The following is a 21,401-nucleotide window of genomic DNA, read 5'->3' as shown; positions in this document are numbered from 1 at the left end:
GAGATTCAGCTACTCCCTGCCCACAGAGCAGCGGTTTCTCTACCTGTTGACAAGGCGGGACTACTGATGTCATGCTGATTGACAGCCAGCTTCCCCCAATTAGGCCAGGGAGAGCTGGCTGTCAATCAGCATCACCCAATTGGGTAGATGGGAGCTGCCTATGTTAGCAACTACATGTTTTTTTTTTTTTTTAAGTCCTGGACATCCTCTATAAATTTCTAACATTTAAAGTACTGTGATGTAGATAACTCAAATTTCCCTTGACAAAGTTACATGGACCAGTTACTCATTAAACACCTGGAATGACGACTAGTTGATATTCCCTCTTGGAGTACTCTACTTGGGGTTGCCAACGTGGTCTCCAGACCAATCTGCAGTTGTCATTGTGCCCAAGACAAAAGCAGGACTCGTTGCTCTATTCCAGACTCCGGTCTCCATTTGGAGACCACGTGAGCAGCGTCACACCATTCTTAATCCTGAGTTTATGATGTGGGGTGGCATGATTTACTGTAGCCGGACCTCATTAGTCTTCATGCCAGTTACACTAACAGCTCAACATTACATCTATTTGGTGATGGAACCACCAGTGTTACAGCGATTTCTCCAAAGTGTCCCAGAAGTCGTTACTCAGCGCAATGCCAGACCATATGTTGCACTTTATATTGTCATCAGCCTGCATGGCCTAAAATGCTACCATGGCCTGCAGCATCTGCGGACTTGTCTGCCATCAAGCACATTTGGGACATCAGTGGTCGCAATTACAAAGGTAGATGCTAGCATCTGCTCTTAATGATTTGCCCAAGTGCATTCAGTGTGGCGGAACTTTCCTCCTACAATCAGTAATCACCTTATTTATAGCAGACAAGACTTGTAAGTGCAGTTGTTTCTGCGTGTAATCCTCATATCAATATTGAATAAATCAAGATGTTTTGAAAATTTTGCTTCCATTTTTTATCATTGGCAGATCCCTGACATGTGTTTTGATCCTGTGATTTTCATAATTCTACTACGTTTTCTTCTTAGTGTTGCAATTTCAATAATTTCAATAGGTAAAGTAACATGCGATGTGAGAGAACTAGATTGTAATTTCAGATTTGTTTGTTTTATCCCTAAACATTGGTCAAAAATTTATTTTTTATTGTTTATGTTTAAAGGGGATGTCCACTACTAGGACAACTCATTCTCGCACCCCACGCTTGGTCCCAATTAAAGCAAAAAAAAAAACAACTACTCTCCTCCCGTACCGGTGCGGTTTCAGTGATGTCCCCATTCGCTCTCCCCAGGGCTCCCATGCAGTTATTGTGACACGTGAGCCTGGCCCCCAATCAGCGCTGCCGTCACTGTCCCTGCCTTCAGTCGAATTGATCCTGAAGAGGAAATCCGGGCTACAGCTGATCTCTGACGGCCTCTTCATGTTCAGTTTGTCCAAAGGCGGGGACAGTGATGCCAGCACTGATTGGGTGCTGCTGGAAAGGTGCCGGCATGGTAGGAGAGCATCAGCTTTTTTCATTTTATCAGGGCCAAACATTTAGATCAAGAAAGGGTTGTCCTAGTAGTGGACAACTTTTTAAAATAATTAAAGGGAACCTGCTGTATCATTTTTAGCATCTAAACTGTCCCCAGTGTATTGTGGTGATGCAATGTGCATCACGAACACGTTTTTTTCATTAAGAACGGCGCTGTAATCATGTGCAAAAAGCACTTTATGTAGTCAGATCATACCTGCTCATTTAGTCATAGGGGTGTGCTTCATTTCATTCAGTCACGGATGTCACCGACCATGTAATTTGAATGATGTTCCTGGGGTTCACTTGAATCGGCTTTAAAATCCCACGCTTGTGCAGTGTGTCGTGGAGCCACGCTTCCGCAGTGTTGATCGGGGAGCCGTGCATGCGCCGTGACGAGCGGCTTCCCGTGCATGCACACGGACTGTAGTACACAGCTTCACTGACTGTGTGCAGCCGGAGCCGCTCATCACAGCGCAAGTGCGGCTCCCCTATTGATACTGCGTAAGCACAAGATTTCAAGGCGGATTCGAATGACGTCGGCACAACCCAGTGAACATCATTCACATTGCGTGGTCGGCAATAACCATGACTGAACAAAATGAAGCACACCCCCCTATAACTAAATCAGCAGGTATGATCTAAGTATATAAAGTGCTTTTTGTACATGATTATTGCGCCATTTTTAATGAAAAAATCATGTTAGTTATGCACATTGCATCACTAAAAACATACTAGGGACAGTTTAAGTGCTAAAAATGACATGACAGGTTCCCATTAAAAGAATTTGGTCAGTGAGCTGCTATTTGCATAGACGCGCATGAATACTAATGTAATACTATGTTATGTTCCTGTTTAGATGTTTGGAAACTGGACATTTGGCACTTTGGTGTTTACAGTTATGGTTTTAACAGTTACAATGAAGGTGAGTTCACAAACTTCAGTTTTTTACAACTATGACAGACCCACTGAATCAGATTTCACAGTATAAATATGCTTAAAATGCTGAGCAACATTTGAGATCCTTTACTTACACCTATATTGACCAGATCATTTTATTTGTAGTGACTTTCAAACTGAAGCAGAGGATATACAAATTAGTTGTTTGTTTTTTTTGCAGTCTGCATGTGTTTTATCTGTACTCCAGACATTTCTATGAATTAAATTTGCAAATCCCTTTTGCTTATATTATTTTCTTACTGCTTTACTATATCCCTAGGGAAAAAATTGGTATTGATTCTAATCAGACTATCCATGTTTTTTTTGTAGTCTGTGACCATGGATACATATAGGACATACAAATATATTTGTTAGCTATAGACACACAGTCATATATTTTTTTTCTCAAAATATTTGCACTTTTTTTTAAGCTTTAGACTTATTGGAACAATAAAAATGGTTGAAAAGCCATACATATCATTTAGCAGCTTAGATTAAAGGGGTTTGTCAATTTGTCTTGTTAGTGCATGTTTCCACCTAAACTGACTAGTACTTTTGTGCAAAAATGGCTCCTGATGGAGGCACATGTTACTAGATTAATGCATTGCTTTTTTTTTTTTTTCGCATCTCGCCTCTCAATAATTTTAATAAATATTTGTACTCCGAAACAGTACCAATGAAAATTGGCCACACACAAGCGAGCCCTTATATGTCTTTTGGCACTAAAATCATACAGTCTCATACGATAAAGGTATCCTGTTTTTATGCTGTTCAGTGAGCAAGTACACCAGCCTCACCAGATCTAAAATCTATTCAATAATGTTTACAGTTTGAATTGTAAAATCTAGCAACAGATTTGCTTCAAGTAATGAAAGGGAACCTGTCATGTCCCCCAAATGCTATTAACCTGCAGACATAGGGTTAATCAGCTGGTTAATGGCGTTGCATTGTTGGCCGGCCAACTCTCTGAAAGGGCATCTACTGGGAGGAAATTAACTTTATTCCTCCCAGGAGCCCTAATAGAGGTGTGCCAGAGTGGCCACTGTCACCGCTCACTATACTGTGTGCTGTCTCTGTAAAGACATCCTGGCACTTTAATTGACAGCTCACTCAGAACTGAGCAAGTGGTCAGAGTGCCAGGTGTGTTTATGGCCACCGCACGTAGGATAGTGAGCGGTGACTGAAGCTGCTGCGGCAGTCTCTGGCTCAGAACCAGCGGCTCCTGGGAAGAGCCAAGTTAGTTTCCCCCCCCCGAGCCACTTTTTCAGTAAGCTGGTCAGACAACATTTAAACCCTAATAATCTGCATTTTTACCCCAATGTCTTTTAGGTTAATAGCATTTGTGGACATGACAGGTTCCCTTTTAAGAACAATACAGAAGTAAAACAGAAAATTTCCAACTGTGCTTCTTGTTATGTGAAAGCCTAATATTAATGAGGAAACACCAACAGATTGCTTTTGTTTCTCTACAGATGGCCCTAGAAACCCAGTTCTGGACCTGGATAAATCATTTTGTCACTTGGGGTTCCATTGCATTTTATTTCATCTTTTCACTGTTTTATGGTGGAATTATCTGGTAAGAGCAGCATCTCTGTTGAACTGCAAATGGCATTTATTATTACACATTTCACAATCCAGTAATCCTGCTAGAAAAAAATTATGTAAGTAGCAGGTTTCCTATAGAAGGCACACTTCATGGTCCGAAGTGTGACAATGGTAACTGAAAAAACATTATTCAAAGAGTAACCATTGTTTTAATTTTTATTTCATAAATCAATAGCACACATGAAAATAAGACACTGTGTGATATTTCTTATTGGACAAATGTGCTCCTTTCTCTGCTAGAATGTATCAATTATCAAAATTCTCAATTCTGAGGTAAAATCTGTATTCAGTGAGGACTTTCCCATTACTGAGAGAGGAGATGACACCAGCTACTGATGAGTCTAGGTAGACAGGAGAGTGAGCTCTGTCTTTAACGCCTCCTCTCCTCTACATAGACTCATCAGTAGCTGGTGTCATCCCCTCTCTCAGTAATGGGAAAGCCCTCACTGAATACAGACTTTGGGAATTTTGATAATAATTGATACGTTCTGGCAGATAAGAAAGCAGAGTTCTCTGATAAGATATATTACACAGTTTCTTATTTTTGTGTGTGCTATTGATTTATGAAATGAAAACGACGGTGACGCTTTAACCCCTTTCTGACATTAGACGTACTATCCCGTCGAGGTGGGCCTGTATGACCACCGACGGGATAGTACGTCATATGCGATCGGCCGCGCTCACGGGGGGAGCGCGGCCGGGTGTCAGCTGACTATCGTAGCTGACATCCGGCACTATGTGCCAGGAGCGGTCACGGACCGCCCCCAGCACATTAACCCCCGGCACACTGCGATCAAACATGATTGCAGTGTTCCGGCGGTATAGGGAAGCATCGCGCAGGGAGGGGGCTCCCTGCGTGCTTCCCTGAGACCCCCGGAGCAACGCGATGTGATCGCGTTGCTCCGAGGGTCTCTTACCTCCTCCTCGCTGCAGCAGGCTCGGATCCAAAATGGCTGCGGCATCCGGGTCCTGCCGGGAGGTGGCTTCACAGCGCCTGCTCAGAGCAGGTGTCGGGAAGCCTGGAGCTGTGCACGTCAGATTGCCGATCTGACACAGTGCACAGCAAAGTGTCATATCAGCGATCTTACACTATAACATGATGCCCCCCTGGAGCAATGTTATAGTGTAAAAAAAAATATATATATTCAATGTGTAAAAAAAAGAATCCCCCCCAAAAAAACAATATATATTGTTCCTATAAATACATTTCTTTATCTAAATAAAAAAACAATAAAAGTACACATATTTAGTATCGCCACGTCCGTAACGACCCGACCTATAAAACTGTCCCAATAGTTAACCCCTTCAGTGAACACCGTAAAAAAAAAAAAAAAAAAAAAACCGAGGCAAAAAACGCTTTATTATCATACCGCCAAACAAAAAGTGGAATAACACGCGATCAAAAAGACGGATATAAATAACCATGGTACCGCTGAAAACATCATCTTGTCCCGCAAAAAACGATCCGCCATACAGCTTCATCAAAGAAAAAATAAAAAAGTTATAGTCCTCAGAATAAAGCGATGCCAAAATAATTATTTTTTCTATAAAATAGTTTTTATCGTATAAAAGCGCCAAAACATAAAAAACTTATATAAATGAGATATCGCTGTAATCGTACTGACCCGAAGAATAAAACTGCTTTATCCATTTTACCAAACGCGGAACGGTATAAACGCCTCCCCCAAAATAAATTCATGAATAGCTGGTTTTTGGTCATTCTGCCTCACAAAAATCAGAATAAAAAGCAATCAAAAAATGTCACGTGTCCGAAAATGTTACCAACAAAAAGTTTACCTCGTCCTGTAAAAACAAGACCTCACATGACTCTGTGGACCAAAATATGGAAAAATTATAGCTCTCAGAATGATGTAACGCAAAAAATATTTTTTGCAATAAAAAGCGTCTTTCAGTGTGTGACGGCTGCCAATCATAAAAATCCGCTAAAAAACCCGCTATAAAAGTAAATCAAACCCCCCTTCATCACCCCCTTAGTTACAGAAAAATTAAAAAAATTTATTTATTTCCATTTTCCCATTAGGGTTAGGGTTAAGGCTACAGTTAGGATTGGGGCTAAAGTTAGGTTTGGGGCTAGGGTTAGGGTTGGGGCTAAAGTTAGGGTTAGGGTTTGGATTACATTTATGGTTGAGAATAGGGTTGGGATTAGGGCTAGGGGTGTCGTTAGGGTTACCGTTGGGATTAGGGTTAGGGATGTGTTTGGATTAGGGTTTCAGTTATAATTGGGGGGTTTCCACTGTTTAGGCACATCAGGGGCTCTCCAAACTCGACATGGCGTCCGATCTCAATTCCAGCCAATTCTGTGTTGAAAAAGTAAAACATTGCTCCTTCCCTTCCGAGCTTTCCCGTGCGCCCAAACAGGGGTTTACCCCAACATATGGGGTATCAGCGTACTCAGGACACATTGGACAACAACTTTTGGGGTCCAATTTCTCCTGTTACCCTTGGGAAAATACAAAACTGGGGGCTAAAAAATAATTTTTGTGGAAAAAAGAAAGGATTTTTTATTTTCACGGCTCTGCGTTATAAACTGTAGTGAATCACTGGAGGGTTCAAAGTTCTCACAACACATCTAGATAAGTTCCTTGGGGGGTCTAGTTTCCAATATGGGGTCACTTGTGGGGGGTTTCTACTGTTTAGGTACATTAGGGGCTCTGCAAACGCAATGTGACGCCTGCAGACCAATCCATCTAAGTCTGTATTCCAAATGACGTTCCTTCCCTTCCGAGCTCTGCCATGCGCTCAAACGGTGGTCCCCCCCCCCCCCCCCCCCCACATATGGGGTATCAAAGTACTCAGGACAAATTGGACATCAACTTTTGGGGTCTAATTTCAACTGTTACCCTTGGAAAAATACAAAACTGGGGGCTAAAAAATAATTTTTGTGAAAAAAAAAAAAAAAATTTATTTTCACGGCTCTGCGTTATAAACTGTAGTGAGACACTTGGGGTTTCAAAGCTCTCACAACACATCTAGATGAGTTCCTTAGGGGGTCTACTTTCCAAAATGGTGTGGTGGTGGGGGGGTTTCAATGTTTAGGCACATCAGTGGCTCTCCAAACGCAACATGGCGTCCCATCTCAATTCCTGTCAATTTTGCATTGAAAAGTCAAATGGCGCTCCTTCGCTTCCGAGCTCTGCCATGCGCCCAAACAGTGGTTTACCCCCACATATGGGGTATCAGCGTACTCAGGACAAATTGTACAACAACGTTTGGGGTCCAATTTCTTCTCTTACCCTTGGGAAAATAAAAAATGGGGGGCGAAAAGATCATTTTTGTGAAAAAATATGACTTTTTATTTTTACGGCTCTGCGTTATAAACTCCTGTGAATCACTTAATGGCTCAAAGTGCTCACCACACATCTAGATAAGTTCCTTAGGGGGTTTACTTTCCAAAATGGTGTCACTTGTGGGGGGTTTCAATGTTTAGGCACATCAGAGGCTCTCCAAACGCAACATGGCGTCCCATCTCAATTCCTGTCAATTTTGCTTTGAAAAGTCAAATGGCGCTCCTTTCCTTCCGAGCTCTGCCATGCGCCCAAACAGTGCTTTACACCCACATATGGGGTATCAGCATACTCAGGACAAATTGTACAACAACTTTTGGGGTCCATTTTCTCCTGTTACCCTTGGTAAAATAAAACAAATTGGAGCTGAAGTAATTTTTTTGTGAAAAAAAGTTAAATTTTTATTTTTATTTAAACATTCCAAAAATTCCTGTGAAACACCTGAAGGGTTAATAAACTTCTTGAATGTGGTTTTGAGAACCTTGAGGGGTGCAGTTTTTAGAATGGTGTCACACTTGGGTATTTTCTATCATATAGACCCCTCAAAATGACTTCAAATGAGATGTGGTCCCTAAAAAAAAAAATGGTGGTGTAAAAATGAGAAATTGCTGGTCAACTTTTAACCCTTATAACTCCCTAACAAAAAAACATTTTGGTTCCAAAATTGTGCTGATGTAAAGTAGACATGTGGGAAATGTTACTTATTAAGTTTTTTGCGTGACATATCTCTGTGATTTAAGGGCATAAAAATTCAAAGTTGGAAAATTGCGACATTTTCAAAATTTTCGCCAAATTTCCATTTTTTTCACAAATAAACACAAGTTATATCGAAGAAATTTTACCACTATCATGAAGTACAATATGTCACGAGAAAACAGTGTCAGAATCACCAGGATCCGTTGAAGCGTTCCAGAGTTATAACCTCATAAAGGGACAGTGGTCAGAATTGTAAAAATTAGCCTGGTCATTAACTTGCAAACTACCCTTGGGGGTAAAGGGGTTAAGCTTGATGTAGTTTTCTGGCTTGGGAAATTAATTAGATGCCCTGTATAGAAATTGAGATTACAGATTGGGATCCTCTGCTCAGGGCCCTTGTGTTTTGGTAAGACGGTCTCACAATGGAGAACCTGTCCTCTCCTGAATTACACAGTCGAACCATTGCTTGAATGGACGCTGTGTAATGCTGACTTTTACTTGTGCACTGCAGACTGTATGTCTCGTAGAGGTATAGTATTTCATAACGAGACTTTCAAGCATATACATTGTAGTATGGCTAAAACAAGAATTTACATTAAATTGTAGTTGTACTAGACTCCCAATTTTTGTGCATGTTCCTGGTAATCAGTTTATCACTCATACATGATGACATGATGCTCACCCCCATATCACATGTGGCAGATTTTGCCTAAATGTTGGCTTGGGGACAGCATAGAATTACTACAGTTCACGTAGTATACGATTCAATTTTAGCCATACGTTTTAGCAGTTGAGTATTCCAAATAATTCTTTAGTTCATTTCTAGGTCGGTTGTGCTGTGTAGGGTTATGCCCCTATATACAATTTGTTTGTGGTTCGGTCAGCTTTTAGAGTATGATGTTTCACTCTTGGCCCCCTTCTTCCACTCTAGAATCCTTTTTGGGAAAGTGAGGATGGGAAGGCTCTCCTTATTCTCCATTCTTCTCAGCAGCATGGCTTGGGGATTAAGCGCTGCTATATAGAAGCCAATCACTCGGTGTTTCTGGGTTCCTCTGGGTCCTAATAATGTGCTGTAGTGTAACTTCTATCATATATCATGTTATATATTGCGGATCACAGTACAAACTTGCATAACATTTCAGTTCAGCAGTTTTTGTTGGATGGATATGGAGTTAGGCTTTTAATAGTAACCCGTAATATGTTCCCTTTTTTTCTCTCCGCAGGCCATTTTTACACACCCAAGACATGTACTTTGTATTTGTCCAGCTGCTTTCCAGTGGGTCTGCGTGGTTTGCCATTATCATCATCACCACAGCTTGTTTGTTTCTTGACGTCCTAAAGAAAGTGGTCTTTAGACACCTTTATCCTACAAGTACAGAGAAGGCACAGGTATCGAGAGCTGTACATGGCCATCAGACTTTCTTTTCAGAGAGGTTTTATTAATGGATGTTAGTGTTAACACTTCTATTGCAGATCTGAATCCATAATATATCGTGTACAGAGATTATCCAAAAAAATGTCAGTACCAAAATGGGTAGAGATTGTGCATAGGAATAAATATAGTCGAATAATTTGTAAGGCCCCGTTTCCACTTATCAGTTTCGTCAGGATCAGTTTTCCTGTGCCTCCACTGATCACAGCTTATGTCAAAACTGCATCCATTGTCGTCTGCCTTTATTATAACCATTTCCACATCATTCCCCCCAAACAATGCAACACTGAGCATTTTTAGATCCTACTCTTTGACAAGTCCAGCCCAACAACTGAGGTACCAATCAAAAAAAGCAGAGAGACTGGATAAATGGAAACAAGGCCTAAGTGTCCACATTTGCTGCTACTGCTAAATTAACCATATACTTCTGTAAGTGCCTGAGTTTGCTCCGGTTACAAATTGACTTCCATATTTTTATATTGTAATTGCACTATAATTGGGCAGCTTGATAGTGATAGACAATGAGCTCTGTCTTGGTAGAGCTGCATCCTGCTGGGTTTTATTCCCCAGCATTTAGCTAGCGAAGCTTCTTATACCGATGCCTGTAAATGTGAATGTCCAGCATGACCTGAAATCAGTTTCCAATTTGTATTCACAGTCTGTTACGTGTTCATTTCGCATTGATTTTAGTTCATAACGACCCTATAAGTGTTGGTAATTAAACCGAATAAACGTTTTAAGTGTACAAGTGTCATTTTTCTATGTATACACATGGGCTGGTTTTCGTTTTCTGCAAGTCTTAGAGAAACAGTTTAGAAAGGTTTCAACTGATCGGAAGCACTGGATTACCTGGGAATCTCTTCTTTTATGTTTCTCTATGTGGTACATTGGGTTGCGTTGGATCACAGAGTGACAAGCTTGCTGTTGTATTTCCTGTAGGCAGGAGCTGGTATGTTTGTGTTATTTTCTGTGTAATGATGACTTTTCCATTTAACGCAATTCCTCTTCCATGTTTCAGAATGACTTTTTCCTTACTGACGTGCTGTGTTACATACCTTTTCTGTCCACCTGTAGATGTATCCCAACAGAGTTACGTTAAGTGACGAATTCATCGCCCTGCAGCCTCTGTCACGGGCAAGGAATCAGCTGAGCAAAATTAGGTAGAGTAGGAGGGGAGGCTCCTCATCCACTTTTTTATTTTTTTGCATGTTGAGGCTCAACTAACCAGCACTTAGATGGCGCGAGGCATGGGTATGATTATGTTAGCAGCCAGAGCTGCCAGCTGTTCATTTTGCGCTTTTAGCTTTTTTTCCCCCCTTATTTTAGCAGGTCACGGTGCCTGCCATAGGAGTGCATGTGTGGTGCATTACGATCCCTAGCATGACACTCTGATAACAGACCCACTGTGCTCTTGTTTTGTTATGTCCCTCAGCATGGTTTGACTGCTTCTTGTGGAAAGAGAACCATACAATTAAACCTCCTACTATATATAGAGCATGCTAGATGATTACAGGCTGCAAACAGCAGAACGATGTGCTTGGAAACCAGTTTTCTTTTTTTTAATATTGCTTGTTTTATTTTTTTTTTTTAAACCAATAAAAATACTTTGACCGTGTTTTCTCACACTTAGGTGTCTCTGTGAGAAATCTACCATGTGTGACTAAATTACCTTAAATTTCCCTTTAAAAAGTAGTATTTGGTGAGGATGAACTTGTCATTATTATGCCTCTGTACACCAATACAATACATGGGAACCAACACCATCAAGATGTCATTACTCTCTCGCGATTTTATTTTTTGTAGTGCAGCACAAGCTTTTACTAAGGCTACTTTCACACTAGCGTCGTACGACGCACGACGAATTGCGTCGTTGTGACGTACCGACGCAAGCAGTGAAAGCACCGCACAACGGGGGCAGCGGATGAGGCGGGGTCACCATCTTTACTTGGGCCCTCTGCACCATGATAGTGCATTTGTTTTGAGGCCTAGACAGGTAAGCACCTTTGCCTGTTTTTCTGTGTTTTTTCCAGTATAGTGGAGTTTATTTTCCTCCTGTTGAGGTTTTTATGTGTGCCTTGTGCACACCTGTTATTTCATGATCCATTTTGCCGTTATCATATCTTGTTCCTCTTCGAAATGGTTCCCCGATTGCAGTTTAGATTTCCCATGATGCTTCATTCTTTGGGTAGAGTCGCAGCAAAGTGCTTTTGTCTAATGGTTGCCGGTGATAGATCAGTGACCTACAATTACGGTTCTCTGGTGCATCAACCTGTCTCCATCCTCATACCTGTCGGCTTTTATCTGTGAGAAGGTGCAGCTCCTAGAATTACACTAGTCACTTATCAGTAGGGACAGTCAGGTGTGAGTCAGTGAGATTTAGATCTCTGCAGCTAATTAGTGCATGGACTGTCTGAGCGCTGTCGGCAGGGATTTGATTGGAGATGATGCAAATTGTCTCTTCAGAGAGGAAGAGGACTATACCTGACAGGTGATACATGCTGCCCAAACCGTGGGCAGCATGTATCAACCACTGGCCAATTTGGGCAGCATGTATCTCCTGTTAGGTGTCCTTTAAACTAGTTTTTAGTCTATTTTTAATTTTTATTAAGCACTTAAAAAGAAACCTGTCACCGTGAAAATGCAGCAATCTGCAGGCACAATATACTACGGAAGCAGGAGCAGAGCAGGTTTATATATCATTTTAGAAGAAAAGATTCACTACATCATGTGTTTTAATCATTTATACCTCTGCTTTATCTGAGATTTTTGATCCAGTGGGTGGTCCTATCTGTGAATGACAGCTTTCTATGTACACTCCCTGACAGAAGTTATGTCGCTTATCCATGTTATGTAAATAAAAGCTTATATCCTGACGTTACATTCATCCATTGGTTGTATAAATTATTCTTTTGAAAGCTGAAACCTTCTGAAATGTGGTTTAGGTTAAGAAAATAAATTGCATCAATGCAGAAATATTGATCAGTTAATGGACACAGAATGGTCAGATTTTGGCAAGACAAAAGTTTTGTCGCTCACAGAAAGGTAATGTGATATTCAAACAATTAATTACCTTAAAATACAAATATATGTTGCATAACATTGGTGAATGAAGTTGTGGTGCTATTACAGTCATATTTAATATTGTGTGACTTCTATGAGCTTGAAGACTGCATCCATGCGGTTCAACAATGATTCATACAATTTATTAATGAAGTCATCAGGAATAGCATAGAATTCAGTCTTACATGCCTCCCAGAGTTCATCTAGATTCTTTGGTTTTGTCTTCCAAGCTTCCTCTTTCATCCTACCTCAAACATGCTCCATGATGTTCATGTCTGGTGACTGGGCTGGCCAGTCCTTGAGCACCTTGATCTTTTTTGCCTGCAGGAACTTGGTTGTAGAGATGGATGTATGAGATGGAGCACCATCCTGCTGCACAATTTGACCCCTTTTATGATTTGGAATATAAGAGGTAGCTAATCCTTCTTGATATTTTAGGCTATTGATATTGCCTTCCACATGTTTCGCACACCCCCGTACTGAATGTAACTCCAGACCATGATCTTTCCACCACCAAATGTAACGTTTCTGGGTGTATTTTGGATCCATACGGGCTCCAGTAGGTCTCCTGCAGTATTTGCAGCGGCTGTGGTGTAATTCTACTGAAGATTCATCAGAGAAATCCACCTTCTGCCACTTTTCCAGCGTCCATCTGTTTAGCAGGCTGTGGGATTTTGCAAATGCCACACGGTTTTTTATTTGCCTTTTGTTTAGTGCTGGCTTCTGGGCACTGATTCAACCAAGGAGCCCATTTCGAGACCGGATCCTACAAACTGTTCTAGTTGACACAGGGACTGAGCTGACCAGGCCTGTTGGACCTCTGCTGCAGTGGGAGAGGGGCTTGCTTTGGATTTTCTAATCAACAAACGTTCCTCTTGAGCAGCTGTCTTGCGGGGTCTGCCGGACCTGGGCTTGTCAAACACATCTCCAGTCTCTTCAAAATCTTTTTTTAATTCTTTGTACTTGACGCCGAGACACATTAAATGTGCCAGCCACCTCTGCAGTGTATCTGGTCTTCAGCCTCTTGATAATCCAGGCTTTGGTCACAGGGTGGATTTTTGGCATGTTGTCAGAGCTCAAGTTGCAGTTCATTTGAAGGTCTGGGGTGCTGGGTTTCTTTTTATACACACACACTAATTATCCGATCATTTACTGAGCACAGGTGAGGATATAAACTAGGATTGGGTGCATTATATGACCAGGCGATACAACTTTTGTCTTTCCAAAATCTGACCATTCTGTGTCCATTAACTGATCAATATTTCTGCATTGATGCCAATTTATTTTCTTAACCTAAACCACATTTCAGAGGGTTTCAGCTTTCAAAATAATAATTTATATAACCAATGGATGAATTTAACGTCAGGTTATAAGCTTTTATTTACATAACGTGGATAAGCGACATAACTTCTGTCAGGGAGTGTAGAAGTTTGCATTCACATTCAACGATAGCCATCAGTCACTGATAGGACAGTCTCCACTGGACTGAAAATCCAGTTTTATATATATATGTTTCTTTTTGGTTCTATTAATTTAGCTTATTTTTTCAAACACTTAATACAATATATCTGTTGAAAGTCTACCTTGTAGTTGGCTCTTTATGGCTTTGTTTCAATTTATTGTACTGGTGTACAGAGGCGATCTAGTAATTGTCACTGTTTAAAGGGAACTTGTCATCAGATTCATGCTGCCCGACCCTCAGTCGGCATGAATCGAGACCTTGGCTTCACTATTCCAGCTGTGTAAGCTTACTCTGAAAAGCTGTGGCATGTCAGAAAAAAAACATATGTTGTAAAGCCGACTGTGTCCCCTAATATGAGAGCGGTCCCCGCTGCTTCTCTCTGCCCTGCTCCAGTTGTCGGACAGGTCTCTCCCGACAAGTCAGAAGGCTCAATGTGTGGAGAAGCCACCGGAGACCTGCCTGAGACTACTCAGCTGCATTATATTTTTTAAAGTATTGTTACACTGAGTAAGTCTGGCACTCGCTTACTGGTGACCCATGTAATAGTTTTGCTTAGTAAATCGGAGTTTTCCTCCTAGTTTTGCCATGATGCTGTTATTGCTCATGTGCTGTAGCAGTAGTGTCATTGCCCACATGACGCACAGCTGGAAATTGGTAGGAAAGCAGAATCTCGCCACATAAAATCCCACTCACAATTACTGGGAAACCCAGAAATGTAGAGATTACATGAGAACATAGAAATGCTGATAATAATAATTGTATTGTACTGGGTAACCATGCCACTGTCGCAAATTTGGTTTGTGGCAAAATCCCTTTTAAATAATTTTTTTATTTTATTTTTAGCAAAACTTAACATGAAAATGCAAGCCTGAGGGTCCTTCTGAGGTTTTACCTCCAGTTATAGATGGCCAACTCCTTTCACGGTCACTGGATTTATGGTGCCTAAACCATGGGCAGCATGAATCAAAGCCTGGTTACCAACTGCAGCCAGGTATGCCTTTCTCTAAAATGCTGAAAAGAAAATATTGTTAGAAGTTCTGGCCGGGGACCACGGCCAGAGAAGACATGAGTCTGATTCACCACTGGCTGGTTTTTCCCAGCATATCTCCAGGTGAGACACCTGTCATTCACAAGGAGTGGAGCAGGGAGAAACTGGTCGGGGGATACAGGACTCGTCTCGTTTCTCCCTTTGCTTCTCTTGGTGGATCTTTAAACTGTTTTCTCTCAAACTCTGAAACATTTCAGGGAAGAGCAAGCCTGGCTGGAACCGTGCAGGCAGCTTTGATTTGTGCGCTCTATGGTTTGGTGACATGAATCAACTGATAGATTCCCTTTAAGATTTCAGCTGCCAAAACCATAATATCCTCCTGAAACTGTCCACTTCTCAGCAGTGAGCATAAAAGGATTAGATTCAGGGGTAGGAAGTCACATGTTCCTCTTGATTGATACTGTGGCCACTCTGTCCATGTCTATCTTTCTGAAAGGATGTGAACTGTTGCAGGCTTTATGCTCGTGTGTATACATCTGTACATGTATACATGTTTCTGTATTACAACAGTGAGCACACAGTGATGCTGCTCTGCAGCGCTCAGTAGCTCCATTGCGAGGTTTACAATGTTCTGCAATACAGCCATTTACTTGGCTATTAGAAAATGGAAATGACAACACGAATCCATCTGGAAAATAAGAGCTCTCTTTTCAGACAGGTTTTCACTCGCGGCGTTGTAGCGAAATGCAGAGTAAGACTGGAAGAAATCCTTCTGTCTAAATAATCTCTCTGCCCTCTGACAAAGTACACAGCTGCATTTAGGTCTTGGAGAGTTTGTTAGTTTAGAGATTCCAATTGTATCAGACTATTAAATTTACCTTATGCCACTAGAAAGGTGTTCAATTCTTATAAGGTCCTAATACCCATCATTGAGCAGCATTTCTTTAGTCAGACGTAATATACACAGTCGCTAATGGAGTGCTTCTGTTCTTCATCACTTTAAAGGGACTCTGTCGGCACAGAAGACTACTGTTCACACCAAGTACAGGCGCCTGATGCCTCATTGCTGAGCCAATCATTTACTTGCACCTTCCCACCTGCTTGGTTTTCCTCTATCTCCACCTTCCTCCCTTCTTCTATGATTGACAGCTCTGGCTTGCTAGACCCAGGAATAAGGGTGGAGATAGAAACCGAGCAGGTAGGAAAGTGTAGTTAAATGTCTGGCCATGTGATGCAGCACAGAGCGCCGGTACTTGGTTTGAACAATCATGCTGTATGGACAGTCCCTCTTAAAAAGGGAGTCACAGGCGCTTGATTCCCGATTGGCATGGCCAAATAGTTGAGTGCACCTTCCCACCTACTTGATTTGCATTTATCTTTGCCCCCTCTTGATTGACAGCTCTGGTTTTGCAGGAGGGAGATGTTGGATTTAAAGTTCCCCCTTATGTTAGTGTATTATTCCAGAATAAATCCATAACCTGTGCTAGGCACTAAATATTTGTGAATAGCATAAGCTTTACTTGATATTTAGCTGACCTTTTACTCTGCATTTTTTCAAATCAACTTTAGTGCAGCACTTTATGTTCAAGTGGGGATCAAATAAAAAATGTAATGTGACTAGCAATATTCCCCATAATTTGGTTTAATCTGTTCACCGGAAAGCTTATTTTGCTGTCCTTGCCGGTGATCTAGTTGTCAGTGTATGCTCACTGATAATAATGGCTGGATTAATGAGGTACCCAAGGGACCTAGAAATGTTCTGCCCATGTTTAAGCTCGTATTGACACCCGTTACAAATTCTAAACTGGTCAAATAATCCACATTAATGTGGTCACCCCTATTAATGGTTTTGGATACAAACAAAAACACTACAAAACTATAGGGTCATTAATTGGCAATAAAAATGAGCAGAGTTCAATATTATCTATTGCAGTGAAGGTTTTCCATCACAGACAAATAAAAGTGCTCTTCACTTTAAAGGGAACCTAACACCTGATTCCTGCTGTCCGGACTATGGGCAGCATGAATCAGACATTCAGGGAGAGATGCATGAAGACTGGCGTAGTGCATGCCAGTCTTAGGCTTCTTTCACACTTCCGTCGGCAGGCGGCCGTCAAAATTCATCGATGCGACGTATCAACGGATGTCTTAAAAATAGTGAAAAACGGCTGCAACGCATCCAGTTTCCTGACAGATGCATCGAATTAGGCGCTGCCTGAATTTGAATGTCTAAAATTATAGAGAGAGATTGATTGATTCCCCTTCCACACATGCTCAGAATTCAAAAACTGGATAAGTCGCTGGATTCCTGTTTTTGACGGTCAGCTACGGATCCTGCGTCCATAGGCTTCCATTATAGCCAACGACGGGCAGCGCAGGGCCTGTTGCTGAGCGATTTTCCGACGTGCAGAAAAAAACGTTCCTCTGAATGGTTTCTCTGCCCGATGGACAGCAATTTACCGACGGATCCAGTGCATCACGGATGAAACGGATGGCCATCCGTCACAATCCGTCGCTAGTACAAGTCTATGAGAAAATACAGGATCCTGCAGAAAAATTAGCAGGATCCTGTTTTTTTCAAAAATCGACGGATTTCAACGGGAGAGAAAAGACGGAAGTGTGGAAGAGGCCTTAGTGAAGCGTTCACTGGAATACACTGTCCTGATTCATGACGTGGCATGCGCAGCATAATGAATCAGGTGCGTCTGACACACCACGTACGCCGCCGTCAGAAATGATGTGCCTGGTGTACATTTCTGGAGTAAGGTGCACCACTTTAGTGGAAAAAAGAAAAAAGCCATCGTAATGTAAAAGCAAATGCTTACGAGACTTCCATGGACGGTGCACAGATATAACATGGCCGTATCCCCAACTGCAAATGCAAAAATAACACCAATAAGAAAATTCAGCCCCAAAGGATAAAAAAATTCAAGTTATTTATTTAGAATAATTAAAACCATACACTGTGCTAAACATATGAAAAGAAAAAATGGGAGGTACCTGGAAAAAATCTTGCACTTTTCAGACAGCCATGTTCTTTACCATAAGTATCAATCCACTTTAGTGACTGACATGTCTTTTCATCAGTATGTACATAAGTTGAGACCTGACCGTGAACGGGATCGGGGCAGGGGTAGGCTGCAGAGAACTTGTTTTGGACTTGACAGCCAGACAATATTATTTTTTTACCATCAGGAAATTATCAAAACTACGGCAAGCAGCTCAGTACGTGACACACCTACATCATCATGTTGCTGTCAGATAAAGTGACAAAAACCTTTTAAAGCACCGCTCCAGCAGTGTTTTTTTTTTTTTTGTTAGATCTGGGTGTTGCTACTAAACTAAGGTCTCTACCTACTGCCCAGCGCTGGTTTCACCTTTTTTCGGTGCTTCTTCTGTCCCATGGCGCCATCCTGTGACCACAGCTTTTGACTGGCCGGAAGTCCGAATCTATGTTACAAGCTCTCAGTGTAAGTCTGCGAGCCAGAACAAGGCTCTATTAGACCTGCATTGAGTTGTGACCTCCGACTCACTGCAGCAAACACTGGAGCGATCCGTAACATCACAAAACGGACAGGACAGGAAACTGACCGGCAGGAGCAGCGCTGATACAGGAGTTAGTATCAGACTAGGTACAGGGACTTTACATTAGAAGCACCACTCTAGTGCTGCAAAAAAACGCCCGAGTGGTGCTTTAGAGCTTTTCTTATTCCTTCAAGCACCTTATCCAACTAAAATATGTTGTCCACTTCTTATCCCTTTTCATTTGACGGGTCACTAAAAATATGCTGATCAAAGAATGCCCGGCTGCCAAAACCCCAGTGATTTCTGTGGGGCACTTTGTAGCCTATGTTTGATTGTCCTACAGCCCCACCATGGGGACTTCATCATTACAAGATGCCCATTGGCGTAATTTGGTCCTCTGTGTAATGCATGAACATTCCGGATACTGTTCGTTGTACTTCTGTCCTACTTGTAATAGATGACACTATGCACTCCTGCAATCATAGTCTTGTTTCCATGTCACCTTACTTATCTGGCAATAGTTAATGTCATTTGTAGTCTTTTATCTTTTTCTATCACACACGATCACTGATATTTAGGCCTTACTGAGTTGTAGATTCGTGTGTTCTCTTATTTTTACCTGTGGATGTGTGTACCCTTTCTCCATTTCCCCTTTTTTTCCCTTTGTTTTTTAAACATGTCATCCAGTTAGAAACTGAACTCTGCTTGTGTTTGTACTTAAGTGAACGATTTAATTTACACTGTTGTATCCATTTTAAGCTGTGTAATAAGAATCTAAAGCATTACAGCAGTCATTTTACCAGAATGTTACTTTTCTGTCCCTTTAGATGGAAGAGGATAAGGGTTCAGTCAGCTCAGCATTTGACTTTGCTGAAAACCAGCACAGAGAGTCGGACAATAGGCAATTGCTAGCTGATGCATCAAACCAGCACTTGAGCAGACTAGGTAGTACTCCAACTGTGATCTCTAGCCACCCGTGGTCCTGTGTGACATGCACTTGATTCAGTGCTGGCATGCATTTGTCATGATAGAAACATTGTGTTCCAGCCACATCTAGTCATTATAGAGAACATTGTTTCCATATTTGTGAATTCATTCATTGGTGGACTTGTGCACCCTAACCACATTGTGTGCTTTAACATCTAGACAGCATGACGGACTAACAGTTTTCTCTGTAAATACTGAAATGTATTGTATGCTGTTGGTTATTTATGGGGGTTTTGTGGATTGTTTTAAGATATTTTCTAACATTTTCTAAAGTTGTCTAAAAATGTCACCAACCCCACAGCCTGTACAGTATCATTCGCGTTATTGCAGTAAGTCTCCAGCTACCATCTAGAGAGTACACAAAGGAGTGTGTAGTTTCCTGTTAGATGACATTGTGGATACGTTTATGTAGCATGTGTATATACAGTGCACAGATTGTTGGCTCGTCCCTTATAAAGCCACAATTACTATCAATTGATGTCATTATTTTTATCCCTCGGATCATTACTTCAGCACAGCTGCTTTACAACAGAAGTTGGCTTACAACTAGCTGTCTAACATTTCATGAAGTTAGGTAGGAAGTATAGGTCATCAATATGAGACTGATGGGAGCCCGACACCCTGCAGCCCCACCGATCAGCAGATATCTGCTCCAGCAGAGGTCAGGTACATTAAGCAGCTTACAGAGCTGAATATTGCAGTGCTGTACATTATTAACTGGTCACTACTGAGTGCTGGGGCACCATATTTCCTTTCCAAGTATTTGGGAGATAAAGTACATTACCTGGCAGCGGCCACAAATCAATGTGTGGAACTACGGTGTTCAGCTCTGTACATAACTTTGGGCCGTTGCTGGAGCAGGTACCAGTCTTATGTAGACAACTTATCCTACGGATATGTCCTCACAATGTGAGTTCTGGTTGACTCTTTTAAAGGGAATCTGTCAGCAGGTACGTCATCTGAAGACCGCATGAGGTAGGGTTTAAATCTCCAATTTCAGTAATGCCTCTTATCAAGCTCCATGGTTTTCTTGCTTGCAATGATTGTTGTAGCACCAGGAGCTTATCATTGCTGAGACACAGCAGCTCCTGCATGCTAGTCTGACATGTCCCCTCCTGTAATAGGCACCTCACTGTCTATGAACATTCTATATACAGAGCCTGGTGTGGGCAGGGTTAGCTTCCTCAGCTCTGCTGCATTGCTAAATCTAAAAACCTTTGTCAGAATAACTGCACCCACTAATCTAAGTGATACATCGTTGGATTCAGCTTCTCTTTTCCTACATTATGTTGCTCTCAGATGGGGTAGCAAATACCTGCTGACAGATTCCCTTTAAGTTGGCCATATATAATAGTCTTGTATGGACAACCGCCATATCTCCTAATCTCCTGAACACCCATTACGCACACATGCTCATCTGAGCTTTTATATACTTGCATGTTGGATAAGAGCAAATCTGCCAGAGAATAATATTATCAAACGTTTATATTTACAATGCCAACTCCTTCTCTGCCCCTCCATCATCTGTCAGATTCGTCTGACTTTATACGTGTATACAACCTCTACATGAACATTAATATATATATACAATGTAAGAAACGGCTATGAAATGGAGGGAAAAAGGTGAAATCATGAAGCAAGGGAATTCTTTTTACTGAGGAGGTATGAGAAGTCTTCATTCAAAAAGGTTCCCAGTAATGGTTGAATTGAAGTTTTATGTAATTATTATTTTTTTTTTCATGAACACATTTAGCCTAATGGAATGATCTTTGGCTGATCAATGAATATTCCCAGTTTTGCTCAGATTTGACTTTGATGTCTTCTGGATATGGTTTTGTTGATACTAAGGAAGGGATGGTCTCATTGCTGTAAAGTGTTCAGGTTTATGTATGAACGT

General features: G+C 41.4%; 1 protein-coding gene across 7 annotated transcripts in view; it reads left to right on the top strand.

Annotated features, from left to right (window-relative positions):
* ATP11B (ATPase phospholipid transporting 11B (putative)) overlaps nucleotides 1-21,401 on the top strand; it is a 192,847-nt gene that overhangs the window by 164,876 nt on the left and 6,570 nt on the right. For 4 of the 7 annotated variants that reach the window (XM_077290435.1, XM_077290439.1, XM_077290434.1 and 1 more), the window contains 3 exons: nucleotides 2,365-2,430; nucleotides 3,917-4,020; nucleotides 9,274-9,439. In XM_077290435.1, coding sequence (XP_077146550.1) covers nucleotides 2,365-2,430; nucleotides 3,917-4,020; nucleotides 9,274-9,439 — 336 coding nt within the window. Of the gene's footprint in view, nucleotides 1-2,364; nucleotides 2,431-3,916; nucleotides 4,021-9,273; nucleotides 9,440-10,556; nucleotides 10,643-19,344; nucleotides 19,463-21,401 lie in introns of all 7 variants that reach the window. The other 3 variants (XM_077290437.1, XM_077290436.1, XM_077290438.1) reach the window with 3 other exon arrangements.

The sequence above is a fragment of the Ranitomeya variabilis genome, chromosome 2, assembly GCF_051348905.1.
Source record: "Ranitomeya variabilis isolate aRanVar5 chromosome 2, aRanVar5.hap1, whole genome shotgun sequence".
NCBI lineage: Eukaryota > Metazoa > Chordata > Amphibia > Anura > Dendrobatidae > Ranitomeya > Ranitomeya variabilis.
This window is presented reverse-complemented; position numbering and strand designations above follow the sequence as displayed.